At 44.7% G+C, this 22,445-nt stretch overlaps 4 protein-coding genes across 9 annotated transcripts; 2 read left to right on the plus strand and 2 right to left on the minus strand.

Annotated features, from left to right (window-relative positions):
- Window positions 1-1,071: 1,071 nt before the first annotated feature.
- LRRC42 (leucine rich repeat containing 42) lies at window positions 1,072-7,704 on the minus strand. Its single transcript, XM_064665179.1, has 8 exons — window positions 7,592-7,704; window positions 6,255-6,742; window positions 4,043-4,174; window positions 2,888-3,006; window positions 2,397-2,485; window positions 2,200-2,313; window positions 1,958-2,042; window positions 1,072-1,557 (listed from the first exon to the last, which is right to left on the minus strand). Exons 2-8 carry the CDS (start codon window positions 6,725-6,727, stop codon window positions 1,301-1,303), a joined length of 1,269 nt encoding a protein of 422 aa, XP_064521249.1. The 5' UTR covers window positions 6,728-6,742; window positions 7,592-7,704; the 3' UTR covers window positions 1,072-1,300.
- Window positions 7,705-7,760: 56 nt separating this feature from the next.
- Window positions 7,761-12,105, plus strand: IFT25 (intraflagellar transport 25). Of its 2 annotated transcripts, none has more exons than XM_064665195.1 (6): window positions 7,761-7,980; window positions 8,655-8,761; window positions 9,059-9,127; window positions 9,654-9,697; window positions 10,189-10,415; window positions 11,627-12,105. In XM_064665195.1, the coding sequence occupies exons 1-5, from the start codon at window positions 7,883-7,885 to the stop codon at window positions 10,294-10,296; spliced, it is 426 nt and encodes a 141-aa protein (XP_064521265.1). In that variant the 5' UTR covers window positions 7,761-7,882; the 3' UTR covers window positions 10,297-10,415; window positions 11,627-12,105. The 2 variants fall into 2 exon arrangements, with proteins under 2 accessions (XP_064521265.1, XP_064521266.1); XM_064665196.1 differs by having other exon boundaries at window positions 10,189-10,407; window positions 11,618-12,105.
- DIO1 (iodothyronine deiodinase 1) lies at window positions 10,869-14,516 on the minus strand. Of its 2 annotated transcripts, XM_064665184.1 has the most exons (5): window positions 14,104-14,512; window positions 13,090-13,233; window positions 12,145-12,344; window positions 11,195-11,674; window positions 10,869-11,083 (listed from the first exon to the last, which is right to left on the minus strand). In XM_064665184.1, exons 1-4 carry the CDS (start codon window positions 14,432-14,434, stop codon window positions 11,609-11,611), a joined length of 741 nt encoding a protein of 246 aa, XP_064521254.1. In that variant the 5' UTR covers window positions 14,435-14,512; the 3' UTR covers window positions 10,869-11,083; window positions 11,195-11,608. The 2 variants fall into 2 exon arrangements, with proteins under 2 accessions (XP_064521254.1, XP_064521255.1); XM_064665185.1 differs by lacking the exon at window positions 10,869-11,083 and having other exon boundaries at window positions 11,618-11,674; window positions 13,094-13,233; window positions 14,104-14,516.
- A 1,133-nt stretch (window positions 14,517-15,649) lies between these two features.
- On the plus strand, window positions 15,650-22,076 carry YIPF1 (Yip1 domain family member 1). Of its 4 annotated transcripts, none has more exons than XM_064665187.1 (10): window positions 15,650-15,722; window positions 15,940-16,013; window positions 16,644-16,807; window positions 17,385-17,465; window positions 17,570-17,657; window positions 17,775-17,891; window positions 18,864-19,030; window positions 19,612-19,794; window positions 20,717-20,811; window positions 21,758-22,076. In XM_064665187.1, exons 2-9 carry the CDS (start codon window positions 15,983-15,985, stop codon window positions 20,804-20,806), a joined length of 921 nt encoding a protein of 306 aa, XP_064521257.1. In that variant the 5' UTR covers window positions 15,650-15,722; window positions 15,940-15,982; the 3' UTR covers window positions 20,807-20,811; window positions 21,758-22,076. The 4 variants fall into 4 exon arrangements, with proteins under 4 accessions (XP_064521257.1, XP_064521259.1, XP_064521256.1 ...); XM_064665189.1 differs by having other exon boundaries at window positions 15,651-15,722; window positions 16,674-16,807; XM_064665186.1 differs by lacking the exon at window positions 15,650-15,722 and having other exon boundaries at window positions 15,853-16,013.
- Window positions 22,077-22,445: the final 369 nt, after the last annotated feature.

Here is a 22,445-nt window from a genome sequence, read left to right on the forward strand (position 1 = left end):
CAGCCATCTTCCTCCCTCCTGCTTTGAGTCACAGTCTGTGCCATTGCTTGTCTCAGCAGAGCGCTGATGTAGCCGTCAGTGGGAGCTATTAATAGCCTTGAATTTCTGTGAAGAAAAAAAGTAGGGTTTGAATGCAAGTGTGCCTGTTTCATTTGTGTGTAGTCCTTTTTTTGTATATAATCACTTTTTGAGGAAAATTCAGCAATAAGAACAAAGAGAGAAAGGGGTTTTGCTCTTTACGTATTTTTGAGGCGAAGCTCCTTTTCTCGGCCTCTTCATGATTTCCAAGGATGTGCTGATTTTTTGTTGTTGAATTATGGTAAACAACAGTGTAAAAGTAAGATATCCTCTAAATAGGCACTAGTAGAGGAAACCTGGAGTAAGTTCTTGGCCTTGTAAGGCCTAAGAGCACAATGATGGTTGCAGTGCCCAACTCACGGGCACTGTGCACCTCATCTGGTTTTGACAGAAACACTCAGGGCAGGAATTCAATGATAAACACAGTTACCTGTGGCAGACCAACACAGAATGGGTCTAAGTATCTAGGGGGTTTACAGCTAATATGTATAATTCATATTGGAATTATAAATGTCCCTGAATATTTTCAGATGAAGAAATATGGTTAGTGTATTGCAGGCACACTGCATGTGTTTTAAACCACAGAATGCTCTCAAATGTAGGGAATTTGGTTGTAAGAGAGAATATATTACAACTTCAAGGCCTAATCTCTACAGTTCCAGCTTTCATTTCCTGGGCTAAAATGAGAAAGGAAGAGGACTTCTGTTGTATTTTGGGCTTCTGCAGTAACTGTTATCAAGGGGTTACAGCCTCTGACCCCTCTGCAGAGGCCTGTGCTTACCCTCTCTGTTCTCCCCCTCTGTCACAGCTCCGCCAGCACAGCCTGGTGCTTTCAGGCTGAGGTTTCTGTTCTAGAAGCAGTATTAATTCCCCAGGGCTCCTGACAAGCACAGATGAGCTGCAGTGATCTGTCTCCTGTCCCTTGGGAGGCAGGAGAGGAGCAGGGATAGGACCAGCTGTTTTCATGAATAATACCTATGTCAGAAGAATTGGTTAAGGATGACAACAAAACCTTTATTTGAAAAAATTATTATGTATTGAAAATATACAGTAGTATCACCAACCTTCTTGTCTCTACCCCTCCCCAAGCACAGGTTAACCCACAAGCATGGCACAGCAACCAGATTTAACAGTACTGGTCTTCTTTGTTACTCCCTCTCAATATGTCTAAATCCTGTCATCAGCAAGAAAACAACAAACAAAAGACCCACTTCTCTCTGACTCAGTAGGTATTTAACAAATCCCAGTCCTCCACAGTGAGGCACAGATGCTTCTGTTTGGAAGTCCTTTCTCTCTCTTGTTCAGCCATAGCTCTTTTTCTATTGTTCTTTAATTCGTGGCTTCCCGCAACCTCCTTTTTCAAAGGTAAATGGCAATTTTGAACTTTTTCCTTATAAAACTGCAAGTTTCCAGATGCTTTTGTTTCTGCTTCCACCACTGTGCATTTGACTACTTCCTCTATTCTGCGTGTCTTGCCATCTACAAGGAAAAAAAACCAATCAAATTTAGATTTTGGGGAAAAACAGAATTATGCTGTAAAATGCATGTTTTGATGCAAAGAGTTTTGGCCAAGCCAACCTGGAATATTGACTGCTGAAATGTGCAGAGGGAAAAATAACATATTTTGGACTCAGGATTTTAAGGAGAAAACTCAGTTGTGATATGTTGCCCTAACCATGCTGCCATGCTGTACTTGAATTACCCAGCAGTCTAACAAATGAAAAAACTCAAGCAGGTTGTAATGCAGTTACACAAATGGAAATGGCTGAAATTGCACACCCAAGATGCTATTTGTAGTAAAAAATAAAAAGAAAATATGGAAATATTCCTTGTAGAAAAGGAAACAAATCCACTCTGTGGTTCCCATGCAGTGACTTACAGAAGCGCAGAGCTGCTGTTCTGGATCTCAGGTTGTCCTGTGGCTTGATGGCTTCCATAACTGCCTGCTCCCATTGCAGAACTGTCTGAAATAACATTGGAAGGAGTTAAAATGTTTCTTGTAAATTCTACAGAAATACCATTGGAAACGACTCCATTCTCTATTCTTTCCTATTCAGCGATTTCGTGCTCTGTAAGGCAAATTTCTAGAGAGTAAAACAGACTTAGAAGACCCCCCCTTACCTGTTCTGCCCATCCCTCTGTTTTGCAGTTACTATGATCAAATTCTTTCAGAGGCACTTTTGAGTGGACGAGGCCTATCTGCATTTGGATCCGCTTAATAACAGCATCAACATCCTGGGGAAAAGGGAAATAAAGCAGTCAGAGGGCAAGAACAGTTATTACATTTGTCCAGTAAACTAAGGTAGATGCTTTTTTACCTTGAGACCTGTGCCAGAAATGTCCAAACAATTCAATTTCTTGAAAGAAAGAAGATATCCAATTCCCACGTCTGTGATTTTAGGGTTGCCTGTAAGGTCAAGTAAAGTTAACTAAGTTACATGATGTGGAAAAAGACGATCAGGATGCCAAGAAAGTATTTGTTCCACAAGCTAATACTGAAAAAAAGGGGGTTAGCCTTTTTTTTTTCAATATGTTTCAAGTCAAAGACTGACTTTTCCCCTCCAATGATTCCAATACAAATATTTACAATACCAAGTCTCAACCTATCAAAAATATTTATGCAAGTAGCAAGTGGCTGAGACTCCAGGTATGGCCCGTGCCTTCTGGAAAGTTGTTAGTGAAATCTGGGGTTGAGTACTTGGCTCATGGGAACCAACAAATTAATTGTGTTCCTTCAATACTGAGGAAGGTAAATTCTGTATCAGAAAGGATACAGGTTGCTTCTAATGTGAAACCACGAGGCACTTACAAGACAGGTCTAACACCAGCAGATTCTCCAGCCCCTTTTTCAGCACGCGGATGGGCGCTGTCATCCTGCGAAGGCCGGCGTCTGACAGGGAGTTGTCTTTCAGGAGAAGCTGTTTTACACTGGCAGGGGAGATACAAACGTTTAGTTTATGGTCAATATTTTAGATAAATTTGCAAAATGTCCTAAAACTCTGTGTCATCCTGTGCCAACCCTTCGGTCTGCTTTGTTAAGGTTAGTAAAGAGCAGTAAGAAAGGAGCCTGGGTTAGTGGGACTAACAAATATCCCTCTATTGCCCCTGCTGGCTCAACAGAAGCACTACTTGAGCAGCTATTCCCAGAGCTCCAGGGACAAACTGATCCTAGAGCCAAATATTTGCTAACAGAGACAATAAGGTTCTTTATACCCTGAAATTCTTTAAACCAAGGCTTCCAAACTCAAATGCACTCAAAACTAAGAAAAATGCTTGGCAAAATGAGAGAGGGCAGATTTGATAAGAGATACAGCAATGATTTAAAGAAAATAATGAGGTATTATAACAGATTAAGAAAACTCAGGGAAAAACATCACACTAAAACATTCTCCAGAGCATTTCAAGACAAAACCTTGATGCAAAATACACGAAAATCTTAGAGTAATACTCCCTAATTAGCAGACATTCTGCCTATTGATTTCCAAATTTTCCTACTTTTCAATCTTCAGTATCAAACAAAATTTAAAGTGTTATTGTATTTAGATGTTAATTCAATCTCCTACTTGCAGAAATCTTTTCTCTGGAACACTGGTTTTGTTAAAAATTTGCCTGATAAAGTTCTCTCTTAAAAAAGGAAATGAAAGTGTAAAACTGTTCCAAGGTACTGTTTCCACTTGGCCAATGAAAATTATAAAAAGTTGATTTAAAAACACAAAATAGTAAATTATCTTGCATATTTTTAGGCCTTTTTACAATTCAGTATGTGCTTTCAACCATGTGTTTTGTTTACAATACATTCTGCATTTTGTTTACGTCAAGAAAAGGTTTAATGAACAACCAAAATCTTCAACCTTACACACTGCAGCCTGTGAAACTTCCCTTTAAGGTCAAGGCCTGATTCTTTGAACTGCTTAGTGATAGGAAAGAAAGTGTCATTTTTAGTTCTGTGTCAAGAAATTGGTACCTGGACAGGGCCTCTTTGGTGAGGTGTTCCAGCAGCTCATGTTCATCTCCCAGTTTACAGGAGGAGAGATCCAAACATGTCAGCTCCCGGAAAGATTTAATTTCTTCTAGTTTTTCAGAGATAACCAGGTATCTGCAAAGAGGGAAAAAAAGCTATCAGTGCTCAGGCATGTAAGAAGGCATATCCTCATATGTCACAAGCATAATACAGTTGTTTCTGGTAAGTATCTAAGTGAGAACTGACAGAAATTAGCCAGCTGCATTAAGTACCTTTTTATGTGCAGTTGGCACACAACATGTCTGAATTCCCAGTCTTCTCCTTAAATCAGTGTCATGGTTTTGCTTTGATCCAAAATATTGGACTAACAAGACTTCAACTTGCAAACATCGCAGTTAGGAACTTCTCTACAGATCACTGTTGCATTATTTCAGAATAATGCAAAATGATATCCCAGTTTTTCATAAATAACTTCACAAACTGCTGTTCCTCTGTATCTTGGAAGGGTGTAGACCAACCCACATTCACCCAGGTTTAAAATCCACTGCAAATGTCTCAGGATAGCTTGGCAAATGGCAAAATTTTACTTTTTATATGTATCAATAAAATACTTGAATAGATAAAGTCCAGGACTACTCAGAGCTGTGCCTACAACCCAGGCAGCAGTTACTCAGTGGGTTATTTTTTTAGCTGTGCTGGTTCCCTGATCTGATTCACTCCGCAGCCACGCAAACATCTGTGCTGGAGCTATTCAGTAGGAGGTTTAGAGATGGGAACAAACCACTAAAGAATGGCAGGCATGAGTATGCAGTAATAAGCACGTAGCCGTCAATACCTCCCCTGCAGTTACCTCTTACTGCCCCTGTGGCAAGACAAGCTCCAAATTCACTAATCTCTCCTGAATTTACCTTATATTCCCCATGGCAAGACAGACCCCGAGGTCAGCATCTTCACTGCTTAACTGAGGGGTGCTGACTAATTTGATCCCTCAAAGAACACCTCTCTGTCCATGCAAATAAAGGGATCTTAATATCCTCCCAGTGTAAGTTTACCTACCAAAATACCCCCTAAATCCCTCTGCTGTGCAATTTGGCTATGCAGAAAGCAGTCAGAGAACAAGCCAGTTCTTGAGAAAGAAGAGTGGCCTCTTTTAGAAATAAAATTCATCAGAAAATGCCTTAGTGCCTTACTCCCTGGATTTCAAAGACTTGATACTTAACTCAGCTTTCTGTAATGGCAGAAGATGCCAGAAGTAGCTTAATTTCTGAATTAAGCCCATAAAATTATCTGTGCTAGAGATAAAAAGGAAGTAGGTTTAAAGGATGAAACAAAGGATAATTGACTTCTACTCAAACATTCCTACTGTGCTCAGAACACCCTTGGCACTTCAGATGAATATGCCTGTACTTTGATTTTAAACTGGATAAACCATCCCTTTTTCAAGTGTAGAGATGGAAGAGACTAGTTATATTACTGGGAAAGACTTCAGTAGGAGCAAGGCTTTAAAAACATAATCCAGTTTAAAGCTTGGCAAGACTTTCAGCGAAAAACGTGGACATTGAGAAGATAGAAAAACTAATGCTGGACTCTAAACAGGACCTTGTCAAAGCACATTCAGTATGGGGATGGGAACCACAATATACTAAGGTAAAACCTGCCTGACTTCAAAGCCTGTTACTTACCTACAGATTGTCTTTTCCTGAGCCCCCAGAATGAGACAGGGCAAAAGCTTTATTTACTATAGTAAATAAACCCAGAGAGTTTGCAAGGGTGTATTTTATCTGTACAGTCAGCTAAGGACGTTGAAATGCTTTTAAACAGCAATTACAAAAACATCCCATGAAATGCCTGAGAAGGCATAAAACACATGGATTGCTATGGAAGTGCCAATTATTATTGTTAAAAAATGTTGCAGATTTAATCCTCCACTAAGATCCCCTCTTAGTTAACACAGATGTAGTCTGTTGTCTGTTACCTTTGTAATTCTCTGTACATTCTAAGATTTGTACCTCAGAATGAAACCAGCAGCTGCACTTGTAGGAAAGGGATGGCACAAAAAAGCAAGCAGAAGAATCAGATAAGGCTCAGGGCATTTAATTAAAATTGGGTGGTGTTACAAGCCCAAGAGATATTTTTAATTTAATTTAGGGGAAACTTGAAGTGTGCTAGCAAAAAGCCCTGGCAGATGACAATATTTGTCAGTGAACAGACTTACCTATTCCGCAAGCACAATGAACATAGCACCAAACTGCCATAGGCTTCAGTAAACTTCTGTAGAGCTCTCAGTCCCGTCACTGGCTCTGTGAACTTTTGTCTTGCCTCTGCTGCTGAAAAGAGCTTTTCAGCAATCTGCTCTGGGAAACCAATCAACGAGTCAATGTGATCAACATTGTCAGAAATGTAACCCAGCACTAGGCTGAAGAGAGACTTGGCCGAGTAGCGGAGGTTCCCCTCCTTAGTGTACGTGAAGATGAAATGATCGGTCCTCTGCCTCCTTGCCCTATCGTCCTCCCTGTTCATGCAAAGCTCCACTGAAAAACTTCTGGAAAACAGCCTAAAAGGTCTTGTTTTGGGAGTGACATCCTGTATGCCGCCTGCACCCTGATTTACCACATGCAGCTTCCCATTTTCACGCACGTATATCGGCCCAGTATCCAAATGGCTTTCTGAGTGGAGACAGTAAGACATTCCCCTCGACCAGCTCTGCAAAAACAAACCACAGACAGGTGAAGAATAGCCACAGAGGAAAACACGACTCAGGGAAGACCCCAAAACCTGGCAGCTCCCCTTAGAGCCCTGAACACAGCCACGTAGCCCTGCAGTGGCAGGAGGGCAGGCTGTGTGGAGAAGGGGTGTGAGCTGGATGCCATCAAACCACAAACCCCAGCCAAGTGGGAACTGAACCCCGGGCTGGCTGAGAGACCCGGGGATGGATCCCAGCCCCGCACAGGGAGGGGCAGGGGCAGAGGGGCTGTGGCTGTGTAGGAAGCGGCCCCCACAGCCAGGCCTGGCTCTGCTGCAGGAGGGGGGAGGAGGAGGATGAGGAGGAGGGCACATGTCTGACTGCAGCTGGGCAATGGAGCCTGCTGGAACCTCCCTCCCTGGGAGGGTGGGCATCTCCTGGTGCCCCTTCCCCGGCCGGGGCCGGGGGTCTGGTTTGTGAGGGGGGTCCTGGCGGGGGCAGGAGGGCTCAGAGCTGCCATGGCGGGGGGTAGGGGAGGGACGGGATCCCCTCAGCTCCTGCCCTGCGGGACTGGGGCTCGGGTCCTGCGGGGCCAGGGGAGATCGGGCACTGCCCGAGGGGGGACGGGGCTGCTGAAGAGATGGGGAGGCTGGGGGAGGAGGGAGAGGAGATCGGGTCCAACCCGGAGGGGGATCGAGGGCTGCGCTGGGAAGGGACTGTGAAGGGATCGGGCTCTGCCCGGGGACGAGCGCGCCGTGAGCGGGGGCAGCCCCCAGGGGCGCAAGGGGAGGGGTCCCCACCCGGGCAGCGAGGCGAGAGCCCCGCTCGCCCCCCCTCCCGCCGGGGCCGCCCGCCCGGCCCGCACCTACCTGCCCCGGGAGGGGCCCCCCCACCAGCCGGGCCGGGGCTCGGCGCTCCCGCCGCCCGTCCCGCAGCGCCCGCGGGCGGCGGGCGGGGCCGCGCCGGGGGCGGGCAGCGGGCGGGGGCCGGGGCGGAGCGGAGCGGGGCACGGCGGGAGCGGGAGGTCCCGCCCGGCCCCCCCCCGCCCTGCGAGGGGCGAACCCGCGCTCCCGCACCGCCCCCGGCGGGACCGTCCGTGCGGGGGGCGCGGAGCCGCCGTTGCCCGGCAGCGGCAGCCGCGGTTCCCCGGCCGTGCCGCGATGAGAGCCACCGACTGGTGCCGGAGCTCGGCCGGGGCCGCGCTCGTTCTGGCCACCTCCAGCGACGCCGAGCACCCCGCCGAGAGCGTGGCGGACGGGTGAGGGCCGGGCGGGGGCGCGGGCGGCGGGAGCGGCTCCCCCCGCACTGAGGGGCTGCCAGCACCGCGGGCCGGGCTCTGCCCCGCGCCTCCGCCACAGAATTCAGCTGTTCTGTCAGTCCTGGTTCTGTGGTACCGCCCGGGGACAGAGCCTTGAACACTGAGGTGTAAATACCTCCCGAGAGCTGCCCCATCGTCATTCAGGGCATTGCTGAAAACACACCAAATAAAAATGCCCCCCCTCTGTTGCCCTCCCCTCCTTGCCCCCTTCCTTTTCTCCCCTTGCTTCTCCCTCCTTCCTTTTGCTTTTCCCCCCTCCTTCCTTTTGCTTTTCCCCCCTCCTTCCTTTTGCTTTTCCCCCCTCCTTCCTTTTGCTTTTCCGTCTCCTTCCTTTTGCTTTTCCCTCTCCTTCCTTTTGCTTTTTCCCCCTCCTTCCTTTTGCTCCCCCCCCTTCCTTTTGCTTTTCCCCTCTCCTTTGCTTTTTCCCCCTCCTTCCTTTTGCTTTCCCCACCCCCTTGCTTTTGCTTTGTTTCCCCCCTTTCCTTTTGCTTTTCCCCCTTGCTTTTCCTCTTTCCCCCTTTCTTTCCCCTCCATATTTTTCTGTGATTAATTTTTTTCAAGATGGTTAGAGATGGAAAGGTGCAGGTGAGGGTTTTGTCCCACTGTCTCCACAGGAATTCTGAAACATTTTGGACGACGACAGGCATGTTCCCACAGGAATTCATTATTGGTTTTCCCAAATGTGTGAAAATCAGCAAAGTCGCAATCCAGTGTTATTTGGGTAAGACTTTGTGTCTTGCAGTAGGTAATATGTGCTATATTAAAATGTGTGTCTGTGCCTTTATGAAAATTATCACAGTAGTGTCATGATCTGTAAGTAGCCACTTTTTAACAGATCCATTAAGATTTAACTTCACAAAGGAATCGTCTGTCACGTCCAAACCCTCCATAGGTTAGAGGAAGAATGGATTAGTTAGTGCTTTTGAAGTGCTTTGTGGATGAAAAGTGATGGAATAAATATCATTATCAATAAGGAATCAGAACTTGTTTTGATATCTCAAATTTATATGTGTTTTAGTGCGGACCTTAAGGATTGAAAGAAGTGTATCTAAGGACCCTGTGGGTTTTGAACAGTGCATTGAAAAAGGTAGGGCTCTGAAGAAACGGATTTTGTGGGAATGTTTGTCTTTTTCAATTATTTTAACCCCACATTTATTTGCTGAGTAAAGTGTAGCTTGATGATTATTTTATTCGACATTAATGTAATAGTCATGTTTAAGTGAATTTTATGAACACTGCTGGCGTCTGTAGCTGTTTGGAAAATAAAATGCTGTATAAGGGCTAAAAGCACTACTTGTGCACTTTATGTTCCAAAAATTAAAAACAGGCTTACATAGTATAATAGAGTGCCATTTCCTGCATTGTTTGGGGTTTTTAGTGCCTCTTGAGTGACATTTTATAACCCAGCATAATGAGTAGGATATATATACACACTGGGATATTGCAAAAAAGTATTTATTCTCTTAAATCACCTTGTAAAAATAAAAAAGAACTATTTCTATACGCAGTGTAAATTCGTAGTCCTTAAATTCACTTGAACTCTGAGTCCAGTGAAAACTTTTCACAGCATTTCACATTATTCTTCATTATCTGCTTTAAAATATGTTTTCTAGATTTGCAACACACAGAAGGACAGCTCCAAATGGAAGAATTTCCAGTGAGTACTTATGGTGTACATCAGTAGTGGTTCATGAAATGGGATGTCTGGACTAAGTGGGGAGAATCTATTAAAAAACCAAACATCTTTATTCACAATTATTTGCTCAGTTGGTGTTAGAGAGAGGAATTTGTAGATCAAGGTATGAAATTGCATTTCCCAGCTGCTCCTTTGTAGATTATGGTATGAAATTGCACCTGCCTAGTGCTCCTAACTATGTGGAGGGCCCTTTCCAGAAGTGTGGCAATCTTCCCTCCTTCAATTGTTGTCTTTGAAAGGCTGTAGAATTCAGGAGTGATGAGGCTTTTTTGAATTGCTGTCATCTGAAGAAACTCTGAAGCTGGCTAGATGTTGTTAAAGAGCTTGATTTATGTGCAATTAGAAGACAGGCATGGAAGTGTCTAGATCCTTCTGTCTAACAAACTTCTGCAAATGTTTGGGAGTTTTGTCACCACAGAGAATGCAATAACATTTTTTTATTCCTTCTGCAGCTTCCTGAATTCCAGGCCACTTACTTGCGTTTCATCATCAAATCTGCCTTTGATCATTTTGTGTCAGTGCACCGGGTGATGGCAGAGGGCACAGCAGAAAATGCTTAAGTCCAGCTTAAATTTGGACCTCCATTCTTTTGTACTGAAGTGACATCTTGATAGCTGTATTGCAGAGAATGTTTATTATTAGAACCTTGTATTAAAGTGGTTTTTTTGAAGGTATGGATGTAGTATGTATTCCCTGCTGGTGTAATGTATGGAATAGGATAGAATAAAATCATTTAGGTTGAAAAAGACTGTTAAGATCAAGTCCAACCACAATGCCATGCTCTTGTTAATTGTAATAACAGCTTTCTTATTTTATAACCTAAACTGTCAGTTTAGAACACTTGAGCATAACTGAGTCCATTTAAATTAGTATATTTATATCAGGCTTTCCTAATACATGAATTAAAACTCAATTTCCTGTAAAATGTTTCCCTTACACTATGAATAGAAAAGAAAGCATTAAGTACTTAAATGGGAGGTACTACTTCCTACTGTCTAGCAAATCCTTCAAAAGTCCATAAACTGGTACCTTTCCCATCAGCTCAAGGATGAATATAAACTGCTAATGCTGAGAAATAACCGGGGGGGAGAGGGGCAGGGTGGGGAAGGAAATAATGTGAAGACATATGAAGTGCTCTGATAGACTTTTAATAATTGTAGATCAGTCCCTTGTTTCTATAAATATTTTCTAGAATCAGGTCACAGCCGTCAGTGCTTTATGCTGTGGCCGCCATAACAAATATTCATGGAAACAAGTGGAGATGGAGATTGCCTTGCTCAGAAGCCTCCTGAAGTCAGTAAAAGTGTGTGTTTAGGAAGAGTTGTATGTATACAAGAGAAAGAGAACCTTAGTGTAGCACCTTTCCCCGTCCCCTCAAGACGTCGGAATGGTTCTTCAGATGGAGAAGGAACCACAACTGGGCTCCCCCACGTCGAGGGTGGGGAAAGGGATCCAGACCTTAGTAATGTTGAATCAGTTGCTTTGCATGCCAGAAGACTCTTGCAGGAGTCAGCACCCCTGAAGTTTATCCTGCAGGATAGTCCTTACACATGTAAGTGTTGGTTTCCAGTCCTTACAAATATAAGTGTTGCTATGAGAGCTCAATGGACCCAGCTACCACATTACTGCTTGTGGTATAAGTGGAGTAAGATACTACAGAGCAGTAGTTGGGGTTGTAATGATGACACTTGAAAGCCTCTGGACAAACACATAATGAACCCCATTACGGATGCTCTTTAGATGTACATAAAATATTCCTTTTCTTGTTGTCTCTTGTTATTTTTAAATTCTTTTTTTTCTTTACAGTTATGTCTGTGAGAAATTGTTCTTGAACTTCTTTATCCAGTCTTTACTCTGAATCCTCTTCTTTTTCTATTTCAGCTTTTCCAGGATGGCACGTATTTCCTGGGGGTGGTAATTCCAAGGCCCAAATCCTCCCTGCAAAGGCAATAAAATGGCACAGTGATATTCAAGCAGACAGAGCAGAAGTCCTTTGGAGCACAGCAGCTGCACCAGAACTGTGGGCAGGTGTGCTTGGCCTCCCTTTGCACTGCAGCCATTGCTGGGAGATGGTGTATGCACAGGTTGCACCCTGCTGTGTCACTGGGACGGTGCCAATGTCTGCATCCTGGAGCTGGAAAGTGTTCCTGGATCTCACAGCTTAGATGTACCTAGGGTTACTAGTGAGCCAAAAGATAAATATTTGAGCAAGACTGAGGTGTACATCAAATATGTACATTTTAAAGGCCCAGGCTGGTTTTGTTGGATCTTTATTTCTCTCCATAGTTACAGCGAATCGTGAAATTTTTAGCTCTCAAACTGAATTAAATAAATGTAAGGCGGTCTCAAATTATTTTGGAATTTAAAAATCTTAGCATATTGTGCTCATTATTACTGATACTTTTTACCTTGTAGATAACTTTTCCTCCTTGAAGCAGATACAGTCGTTCTGGCAGCGCAGCGTATTTTGAGCTGCTCAGGTTTTCCATAGTGTCTAAAACTACTGGACATAAAGGATTATTTTTCTGAAGAAATTGTGCTGCAATTTTTCGATCTTCAAGGCTTCTGTGATTTTTAATAACAACGTTGTTTTTAAAAGCCCATCCATCTAAAACAAATGAGAAAGGGATTTAGCAAAGAGCACTTTGAATGGGTGCAAGGCAGAGATGTACTGCGTGTGTGTCATATCCCAAAACTGGGTTAAAAAATCCTGCAGTTTACTTCTAACACGAAAGCTTGCCATGAAATGAAAGCCCACCTCAGAGTATGGGATCACTAGAGCTTTTCAAATAAGTGGTCCCAAGATTTATTTTCTTCCTTTAATTTCAGCAAACTCTATTTTACCCTTGCCCTGGATTCAGAAATATTTTTTATATTTTTAGCTGAAATTTTCCCACATAAATCGACCGTAGAGAGATACAAAGTGGGGAACATATATCCTGTTGGAGTCTGCATCCTGTTCTTGAGACATGTTAAAAATGAATCTTCTTTTTTTTAAAACATATAACATGCTGGCATTGCACACCTAACCTTCGTTCTATGAAATGTCTTTTCTTCCACTTTCTAAAAGGAGCTGTACTAACACTGACAGGAAGTTTTGTAAAGGTGTTAACTATGTCCTTCACCTTCACAGAGCTGAGTGTTCAGCAGGAATAACTCTGTGTAAAGTGAGTAGAATCTTTGGAGAATTACAGACACAAACTCGTGCCTGAGATGTGGTGTTGCCACTTTTGATTTGAGGAAGGTGTTTTTCCCATTTGAAGCTCCCTCCTTTGCTCTAACACATTTTCTTCCTAAAGGGAATGACACATATGAAGCTGCTTTTGGCATCAGCTGTGCCATTTGTGCTGTACCTACTGCATGAGCTTCCTCAATGTAGATGATAAGGAAATCTGCTACTGAGCCAAAATCTTTGATGAGTTTGTTGAACTCATCAAATTTTAGCATAAATGAAGGTCAGGTGCAACTTCCAAAATTCAGGATTAAAGGACGGTTATCTGGGGGGAAAAAAAAGGACATTTTGTGGTTAAATCAGGAAGGGAGGAAGGCAGAATTAAATGCATACACAGAGATTCCCAGACAACACTTATCCCATAACCTTCTTTGGTCATTAAAATCAGCAGCACAACATCTGCATCTACATAAAACAGGCATAAAGATGCTTTCTTTTCCTTGGCTCTGACTTGTGCTGCATCCAGCAACGAGTTCAACTGAAATTTGTTCAAGACCTTCCTTCTGGCTGGGTTTAACTTCAAAAGTGGCTGCTAACATAGATTCACATCCTGAAGAATTTAATAGAAGTGTACCTTCCTGTAGATGCTGTGTATTCCTTTCCAAACTTGCATCTCATTTTCTACATAAATATCTGTATATAATTAGAAAAGCAGAGAGAGAAGGATGTAATCCCTCCCATGGGGATGGAGGCTGCAGCTTAATGATTAATTCCACATTCTACAGAGATCTCAGTGGGGGGCAGCGGACAAAGTACAAAGCAGCTACTTCTGCTTTTATTTCCAGCCACCTTGGATCTGGAAAAACCCACCCTGTGCTTTCTAGGGTTTAGACTGGCTGAGGGAGCTGGTGTGGGATCTTCTGTACCAACAGGGAACAACAGCCAACACTCCTGAATCACTGCACATGGTTCAGTTCTGGGCCTTCTCTCCCTAAAACAAATTATTATCTTTGTTTTCAGTAAAAGCTGTTTCCAGGCAAAGCCAGCTCTTGCAAAAGGTTCACAAGTACCAAAAGGTTCTGGTGCCAGATGCCTGTCCCTGTTCCCTCAGCATCCCTCATTTATGGTCTCAGCACGACAAACCCATCTGACATGGCTCAATTACTGACCTCCCATGAAAGGCTCAATTACTGACCTCCCATGAAATCCAAGAGGTGACGAACTTCCCCGTTGAGGGTCACCACCGGTGTGTTGGGAGCAGGGTGTCCCTCGAAGGCTTCATCTTCCAGCCTCTTCCACTTCACCTTCAGCACAAAGAGCATATACTTGAAGCTGAAAAAAGTTGGACCCCAGTTTTCATAGCTGAACTTTGGATTCTTGTTCATCCTGCTCTTTTCGCCCAGTTTTAGGATATATCTTTTCATGGCATTGGGAAACAGTATCATCAGTGTTTTGCCAACAACAACAGACAGAGTAACCTGCAGAAGAATCAGCGTTTTCTGTAGGAACACCTTGATGCTGAACATTGTGCTGGAGAAGATCTGGCTGCTCCCGATGGGAACACAGCAGAGACAGGGGCAAAGGTGGAGGGGGAGGAAAATGTTCACGTGTTTGGTTGAATCTCTGCCTTCCCTTGCACACTCTCTGCACTTCAGCCTCTGCATGAGGGAGGAGCCCGCCAGCAGTGCTCCCTCCAGCTGCACCAAAGGCATCATTTGCAGCAAAGGGTGGATGTGTTGTGCTCACTGCAGGGCTGTGAGGTTTATTCACAAATATGCAGTGTATTTCACTACTGAAAGGCGTTGAATCACGATGTTCTCCCTGAATCCCGGACTAAAGACTAAGATGCTGATGCTCATGGCCTTGAGGTGATGCAGGTGCTGTGCAAACAGTTCCCCCTGCTCTGCCTGCTCTGGGGCTCCACCACACACCAGGGTTTGACACTTTGGGGCTTGAAGAATAAAAAAAAGTAGATATACCCCCATATATATAATATCCAGTTCTGGGGGCCCCAGGTCAGGAAAGACATGGAGCTGTTGTAGTGAGTCCAGAAGAAGCCACCTCAAGATGAGAGGGATGGTGCACCTCTGCTATAAGGAAAGGCTGAGAGAACTGGGATTGTTGAGCCTGGAGAAGAGAAGGCTTCGGGGTGACATAATTGAGGCCTTCCAGTATCTGAAGGAGCCTACAAGAAAGATGGAGAGAGACTGTTTACTGCCTGGAGTGACAGGACAAGGGAGAATGGCTTTCCCATGACAGTAGGTTTAGATTAGATATTAGGAAAAAATTCTTCCCTGTGAGGGTGGCGAGGCCCTGGCACAGGTTGCCCCGAGCAGCTGTGGCTGCCCCATCCCTGGAAGTATTCAAGGCCAGGCTGGACGGGGCTCTGAGCAACTTGGTCTAGTGGAAGGTGTCCCTGCCCATGGCAGAGGATTTGCAATTGGATGAGTTTTAAGGTCCCTTCCCATGCAAACCACTCTGTGATTCTATGATAAAAATGTAAATTATCCCAGTATGTGACGTCCACTTGTAACAGACTGAACAAACATCTGATTACACGCGGCCCGTGTACGAGCTCACGGACTCAGCAGACGCCGCCAGGCGCGGGCCCTTTAAGGGGGCGGCCGGAGGCGCACCCGGAAGCGCCGCGCGGGCTCTGATTGGCCGGCGCCGGGCGCGGCCGCGACGGGTCGGTTGCGCTCCGAGGGGCGGGGGCGCGGAGGGGCCCGGCGAGACCGCTGATTGGCCGGCGCGGCGCGGCGGCCGCGGCGCCTTTAAGGGCGCGGAGCGGGGCTGGTGCGGTGTCTGGCGGAGGTGCGGGGGTGCCCCGGCCGGGGGGCGTGGGGGATGCCCGGGCTGCCCCGGTGTGGGGCTGCGGGGGTGACCCGGTGTGGGGGTGCCCCGGGCCGGGGGGCGCGGGGGACATGGGCGGGCGGGAGCAGCGTGGGGGCGCGGCCGCGGTGACAACGGCGCTGGCACAGGGCAGGGCGCGGGACTCGCCCGGCCCAGCGCTGCCCCTGTGCCCTTGCAGGAGGGTCGAGCCCCGGGGAGCGGATCCCCAAGCAGGCGGATGAATGGCGGCGGCGGACGACCTCAAATTCCAAGGTAAAGGCGGTGTCGCAGGTGCGGGCGCGGGGTTGGGGCCCGGCTGGGGGAGCCGCCTGGCGCTGGAAGCTTTGGGAGCGATTCTGGGCGTTCTCTGAGTAGAAGCGCCCTTGGGAGTTTTGCAGGTGGTGAATTTTCTTGGGTGGAATTGTGCTGCTGGCGAGCTAAAAATTGTAACTGGGTTGACTGGAATCACTGACTGGTAGATATCTTTTGTGGTGAAAAGTGAAAGCTGGAAACGGGTAGAGCACTCTGTAACCTGTGAAGGGCCGTGGTTTTGGACTTCCTTAAAACTGTTGATAGAAAAATTCATGTCAGTTTTTGGAGAATAATAAAATCACGCAGCTTTCCCCTGCCCTTGCAGGGAGCTGATGGCAGGGAGGGAAGGAAGTTCTCCGGTGGTGCCAGTGTGTCATCCTGCAGGCAGATTGGCAGGAAAGGCAGCCTCACACTTCATTGACTAAGTAAATGTTCAGCTTGATCTGTATCAGCTTGGGCTCTGAGAAACAGACATGCCTGAGCTAGTGATTATCCTGCCTCAGGGTCCTAATGTGGGGTTTTGAACCACAAGAACAGAAATTTTAGTATCTTGATCGATCATCGCCTGTCTTGTAATGTACTTGTTTGCAGAATTTGACGATGCAGCTAATTTGCTTGCAGCAAATCCTGATGCCACCACCATAAGCATTGATGAGCCAGTCGAAATCCCCAAGAACCAGCACAGCCGCCAGCAGGAGCCAGGGAGGGAAGAGGATGACGAGTTACTGGGGACCGACGACTCCGATAAAACAGAGGTAATACTCAGTCCTGCAAGAGGGATGGAGAGGGACTTTTTACAAGAACACGTCGTGACAGGACAAGGGAGAATGGATTCAAACTGGCAATAGGTTTAGATTAGATATTAGAAAGAAATTTTTCCCTGGGAGGGTGGTGAGTTCTTGGCACAGGTTGCTCAGAGAAGCTGTGGCTGCCCCATCCCTGGAAGTGTTCAAAGCCAGGTTGGATGGGGCTTGGAGCAACCTGGTCTAGTGGAAGATGTCCCTGCCCATGCAGGGGGTTGAAATGAAATGGGCTTTAAGGTCCCTTGTGATGCTGATTAGGGCATGTGTTACAAATGATGTAGCAGGAGGTGGCATCAGGCTGTTCTTTAGAACCCCAGGCCAGATTCTGCTTGCAGGGAGATAAGAGACTAGTTGCTGACAAGTATTAAATAGGGAAAGGGAAACCATTAAATAATTCCTAGGAAGCACCACCCTGTTAAATTTGTTTTTTGTTTGGGTACAGAAATCACGTAACTACTGTGTAAATGAGCTAGTAATGCATAAATTGCTTGCTTGTAACATTTTCCATGTTGCCTTTCCCACCATACAGCTGCTTGCAGGACAGAAAAAAAGTGCCCCTTTTTGGACATTTGAGTACTACCAGACCTTCTTCGATGTGGACACATACCAGGTTAATACACTGTTCCAGAGGAGAACTTGTCTGAACTATGCCTTAGCCATTGAGGTTTTTTTCTTTCTTGTATTTTCAGTCAGACAAGTGTCTATGTTTTTTAGGTCCTGGACAGAATCAAAGGTTCAGTGTTCCCAGTGCCAGGGAAGAACTTTGTAAGGCTGTACATCCGCAGCAATCCTGACCTTTATGGTACATATGAGGTGTTATTTTCTGTACTAAATATTTTGAGTTTGTATTTCTTTTTACTTGCTAGCCTTGAAAAGCAAGAGGGCAGAAGAGGTATTATTGAACTTGTTCCCTTTTCAGGTCCGTTTTGGATATGTGCCACACTCGTCTTCACCATTGCTGTTAGTGGCAATCTCTCGAATTTCTTCATCCATCTGGGCAAACCCACATACCACTATGTGCCCGAGTTCAGAAAAGGTTTGTAAGTGGTTGTTTGTGGGTTTGGATTTTTGGTTTTGGATGTTTGGTTTTGGTTTTGTTTTTATATGTGCCGATGAAGTAAACAGGTCACAGCTTTGATTTAGCAGAGTCTTTTGATTTATTGCTGTCTTTAAATTTTTAGAGATGTGAAACAAGTCCTTAAGTGGGCTGTGACTGGCATAAATTGGTACAGGGTTTTAGTAGAGCAAGCAGGAGTAATTAGAGCAGTTATTTTCTAGCCTTAGTGAATGTCCCCTCGTACAGAGTGAAAGCCCAGCAGTGGCTACAGTGGTGCTTTTGTAGGTGCCTCTCTGGATCTGTGGCCTCCTAGGAACCTGCAGACCTCAGGCAGAAAATTACTAAATTAATTACCCATATCACCTACTGAAGGCTGGAAATTGTTACTGTCTGGTAAACTCAAAAATAAGCTAAAGATGCTCAACTGATCTGTGCCCCAAAGAACTCAAGAGTGAGGAGGCAGTTTGTCTGTATCTGTCTTTGTATTACAAAAAAGGCTGCTGTCCCTGAAAAGGAACAGAGCTTCTGTTTGTTTCCAAAATCCATAGTGTACTTGGAAGAACACTGCCACTAGGGAATGCAGTCACTTGAATAATTTCAGATTTGACACTTGCTGTTAGTAGCTGAATTTCTGTTTTTAACTCAGCTTTTCTTTCCTCCATAGCTATTCCTTTCACACTGTAACTGACAGCATTTTGTACACAGGGGTAATAAATTGAAAATACGAAGGGAATACTTTCTCAAGTTTTACTTTTAAACAAAGTTCAAGTGCTGGCAAAGTAGTGGGTGTAAACTAGATGTAAATGCAAAGTTCTTTGTTTATTAATAATTCAGACTTTGTTTTGAAAGTAACTTCACAGGTATGTTTCTACTTTTCAGGCTGAATGCTTCTACATCTTTGATTCTGTCTGGATTCTAAGCAGGACATTAAACCTTTTGTTGTATTTCCAGTGTCCATAGCAGCAACAACGATTTATGCATATGCTTGGCTTGTTCCCCTTGCTCTCTGGGGATTCCTGATGTGGAGGAACAGCAAGGTTATGAACATTGTCTCCTACTCGTTCCTGGAGATAGTGTGTGTATATGGCTATTCCCTCTTCATTTACATTCCCACAGCAGTAAGTATGGCTAGAGTGCCCCCTTACATGTCCTGGTTGAGAAAATTTGTTGGTTTTTATTATATTGTTGATATTAGTCAAAATCCTGGGGACTGGGCAAGTCCTTTGCTCTTTTTGTTGAAGTTTATTTAGTGTAAAGATGTCTTGTGCATGCTGGAAAAGCCCAGAACAGGTCATTGCCCCAGAGGCAACAAATTCAAGTAAGATGCTGCTGGTGAGCCTGGCAGACAGCCCGAGGCAGCCTCAGGAATTGGGATGTGTGTGTCCCCAGGGAACAGACATCAGTGTGCAGGATGGCTCCAAGGACAAGTTTCCCTGGCAGGGACTGTTCTGGGCCACTCTGGCAAGGGAAAGGCCTTGGTGGGAGTGCCTTAACTCAGGGGACACACTCTTGTCATGTCTGGGAGTAAAGCTCATCACTGCTGTTATTCTTTCCTCAAATAAAGAAATGTCAGATAAGGCGTGAGTTAATTTGTGCACAAAATGGCTGAAAGTGATGAAATGTCACAGAACAATGCTTTAAATAAACGAATCCCTATTTCACACAGCCTCTTCGACAATCCTTTTCCTCCCTTTTGCAGATTTTGTGGATCATTCCACAGAAGGTGGTGCGCTGGGTGCTGGTGGTGTTCTCCCTGTGCCTGTCAGGGTCTGTTTTGGTGATGACCTTCTGGCCCGCTGTCCGAGATGACAACCGGAGGATTGCACTGGCCACCGTGGGCACCATCCTTCTGCTCCATGCCCTGCTGGCTGTTGGCTGTTTGGTAGGACATTGCCTTCCTTTTCCCTAAATTGTTATTTCCTGGGACTGGTGACATGTTCTGGTACAGGGAAGGAGGGGTTGGCTGGCTGGTGGAAAACCTTTGGTTATAGTACTTGTGAAAAACCTCCAAAGTAAAAACTCCAATTATTTTAAACGTAGCCAAAATTGATGCCAATCTGACCCTGACAGTGCTGGTAATAAATTCAATAATCAATTGCAGAATGCTAGAATATCTCAAGTTGGAAGGGACCCATCAGGATAATCAAGTCCAACTCTCACAAAACAGTTCTGAATTTACCTGGGATTCATCACAATTTAATGCAAAGCATTAATCTCTATACTATCCAGTTGCAGTTTATTTCAAAGAATACTATGCTTAGTCCTTTAAAATGATTAAATGTTCAGTATAAAGTGTGTGCTTATGAGTTTTTTAGCAGGTTTATGTTTTCATACACAAACCTTAGTAAAGTTTTACAAAACAGAAGACCCTGATGCCACTGAAATACACAATTGTATTCGCAATACTTAAATTATTTGTCTCTTCAGTGCAGTGGGTAGAAAGGTATCATCCAGGCTTCGTTTCTGTTTCCCCTAGCTTCCAGATTATATAGATTTGATTCCCCACAGTGTGCAGGGGGATGACAGCAAAACCTATCTGTGTTTTGATTGATGTGCAATCAAATCCTTTCCAGTACAGGTCTTTTTCAAAGGCCTTGGCTGCTAATGGTTATATTTAAAAGTACAGTTTAGAGCACCATTTTAATTGACTTTCTACTTTGATAAAAAACAAAAAAAGATCCAAATGTGTCATTTCAGTGCTGTGTTTGTACCTTGTGAACAGTGGGTGTGGAAAGGGCTGGGATGACACAGCACTATTTGTTTCTCTCTAAACAGTCTTTTTCTCTTCTGTAATAATACTGTAGGCATACTTTTTTGATGCCCCCGAACTTGATTTTCCTGCACCTATTATCCCTGCTCACAATGGAACAACAGTAACAACAAAGAGTCACTAAGTAAGGTAAGAATCCAATCCAAACTTTTTTTTTTCTGTAATCACCACAGACATCTTGAAACTTTTCCCCATCACTGTGGTTGAGTGAAAAAGGGTTTAACAGACCAATTTTGCCAAATGGGGTGTATATATAAATACCATTTATGAACTTTGTTTCAGTTGTAAGTTTTAAGTATAGACACAAAAACTGAAAAGACTCTGAGGAACAGAGATGTGTTATGTTTCTTGGCGAAGAAACACACATTTAAATAAATAATCAGTCCCAGAGGTCATGTCAAGGATTTTCCCTCCCCTCAATCGCTTACAAAACCCCCAAAGTATTTATTTGAATTTATTCTGCACAAATAAAACTTAAGCAATAAACAGTTATATTCCTGGTTTTCTTTCATTTTAATGTGAAAAGCAAGCTGGATTTTTTTTTTCCCCTTGATGCAACAGTGTTTCAGAGCAGCAGCTGTGAGCGTGGGGACCTCTGTGTAGGCTCTGGGCAGGGTGGACTCAGAGCCTGAGCTATCCCTATGGACTGCATTACTTGTGTGGGATAGTTTGAGGATTTGCTTCCTGGTAGCTGGGAGTGCTGCCAGCAGCAGATGACATTTGAATTCTGTTGGATAATTCTGTGGAGCAAGTCCAGGAAAAGGCTAATAAACATGCAGAGGCCACAAGTGTGTATGTGGAAATTAGAGTTATTTTCTGAATAGAAGCTATATTAGATTTAAAATAAATAATGGCTAAATATGCCTAGCAAAAGTGGTAATAAAAAATGACACAATCCAATCATGCAGGTCAATTTTAGTGGCTTTTCCTCCTGCAAGATCAGTTTCTCATCCCAGATGCCTAATAAGAATCAATACAACAGTAATGAATTTTAGTATTTAGATCTAAATGTGTGCCTTATTGTGTCCTCTGGTGACGAGCTGAAATATTCATGGGAGTTATTTGTCTCTTTCAGATTACAATGCCGGTTTTCTCCATCTGTACAGTAATTTTATTTTAGATTTATTTTTTGCTGAAGACAATGGAAACTGCAAGAATGGGGGATGTTTTCTGTAGCAGAACAGACAGCGATGTCCCATGGACATACGGACATCCCCATGCTCACTGGAGACATTGATTCCATGAGCAGAGCAAACCATTGATCGCAATCTATAACACAAGGGATTTTTTTGTTTGTTTGGGTATTTTTGTTTGTTTTGTGTTTTGGTTTTGTTTTTTAATTCGGTCTACATTCGCCATGCTGTTTGCCTCTCAATAAAGCGTTTTGAAGGCGATTTGAGGTTTGTATTTTGTCCATGAGGTTCTAAAACTGTGGGAAGGGTTTAGAAGGGGTGTGGCAGAGCTGTGACAGGATTGAACGCCCTTGAGGCGAGCCCGTGCCGCCACTGAGGCTTTCAAAGTGTTACTAAACCGACTCAATGTGAACTAATTTTACAATTTCCAACCCGGGAGGACCCTCAGGGACGGGAAGGGGCACCCCCCTCAGGCCGCCGTGGCCGCGCGGGGCACGCCGGGACTTGTAGTCCACCCATCGGACGTGACGGGGCGTGCGCGCCCTCCCATTGGCCGCTGCCCGCGCGCGGGCGCGCGGCGGAAGTGTCGCGGTCGCGGCACGTGGGGCCGTTGGGCGGCGGCTTTGAACG

The sequence above is a fragment of the Pseudopipra pipra genome, chromosome 9, assembly GCF_036250125.1.
Source record: "Pseudopipra pipra isolate bDixPip1 chromosome 9, bDixPip1.hap1, whole genome shotgun sequence".
Classification (NCBI taxonomy): Eukaryota; Metazoa; Chordata; class Aves; order Passeriformes; family Pipridae; genus Pseudopipra; species Pseudopipra pipra.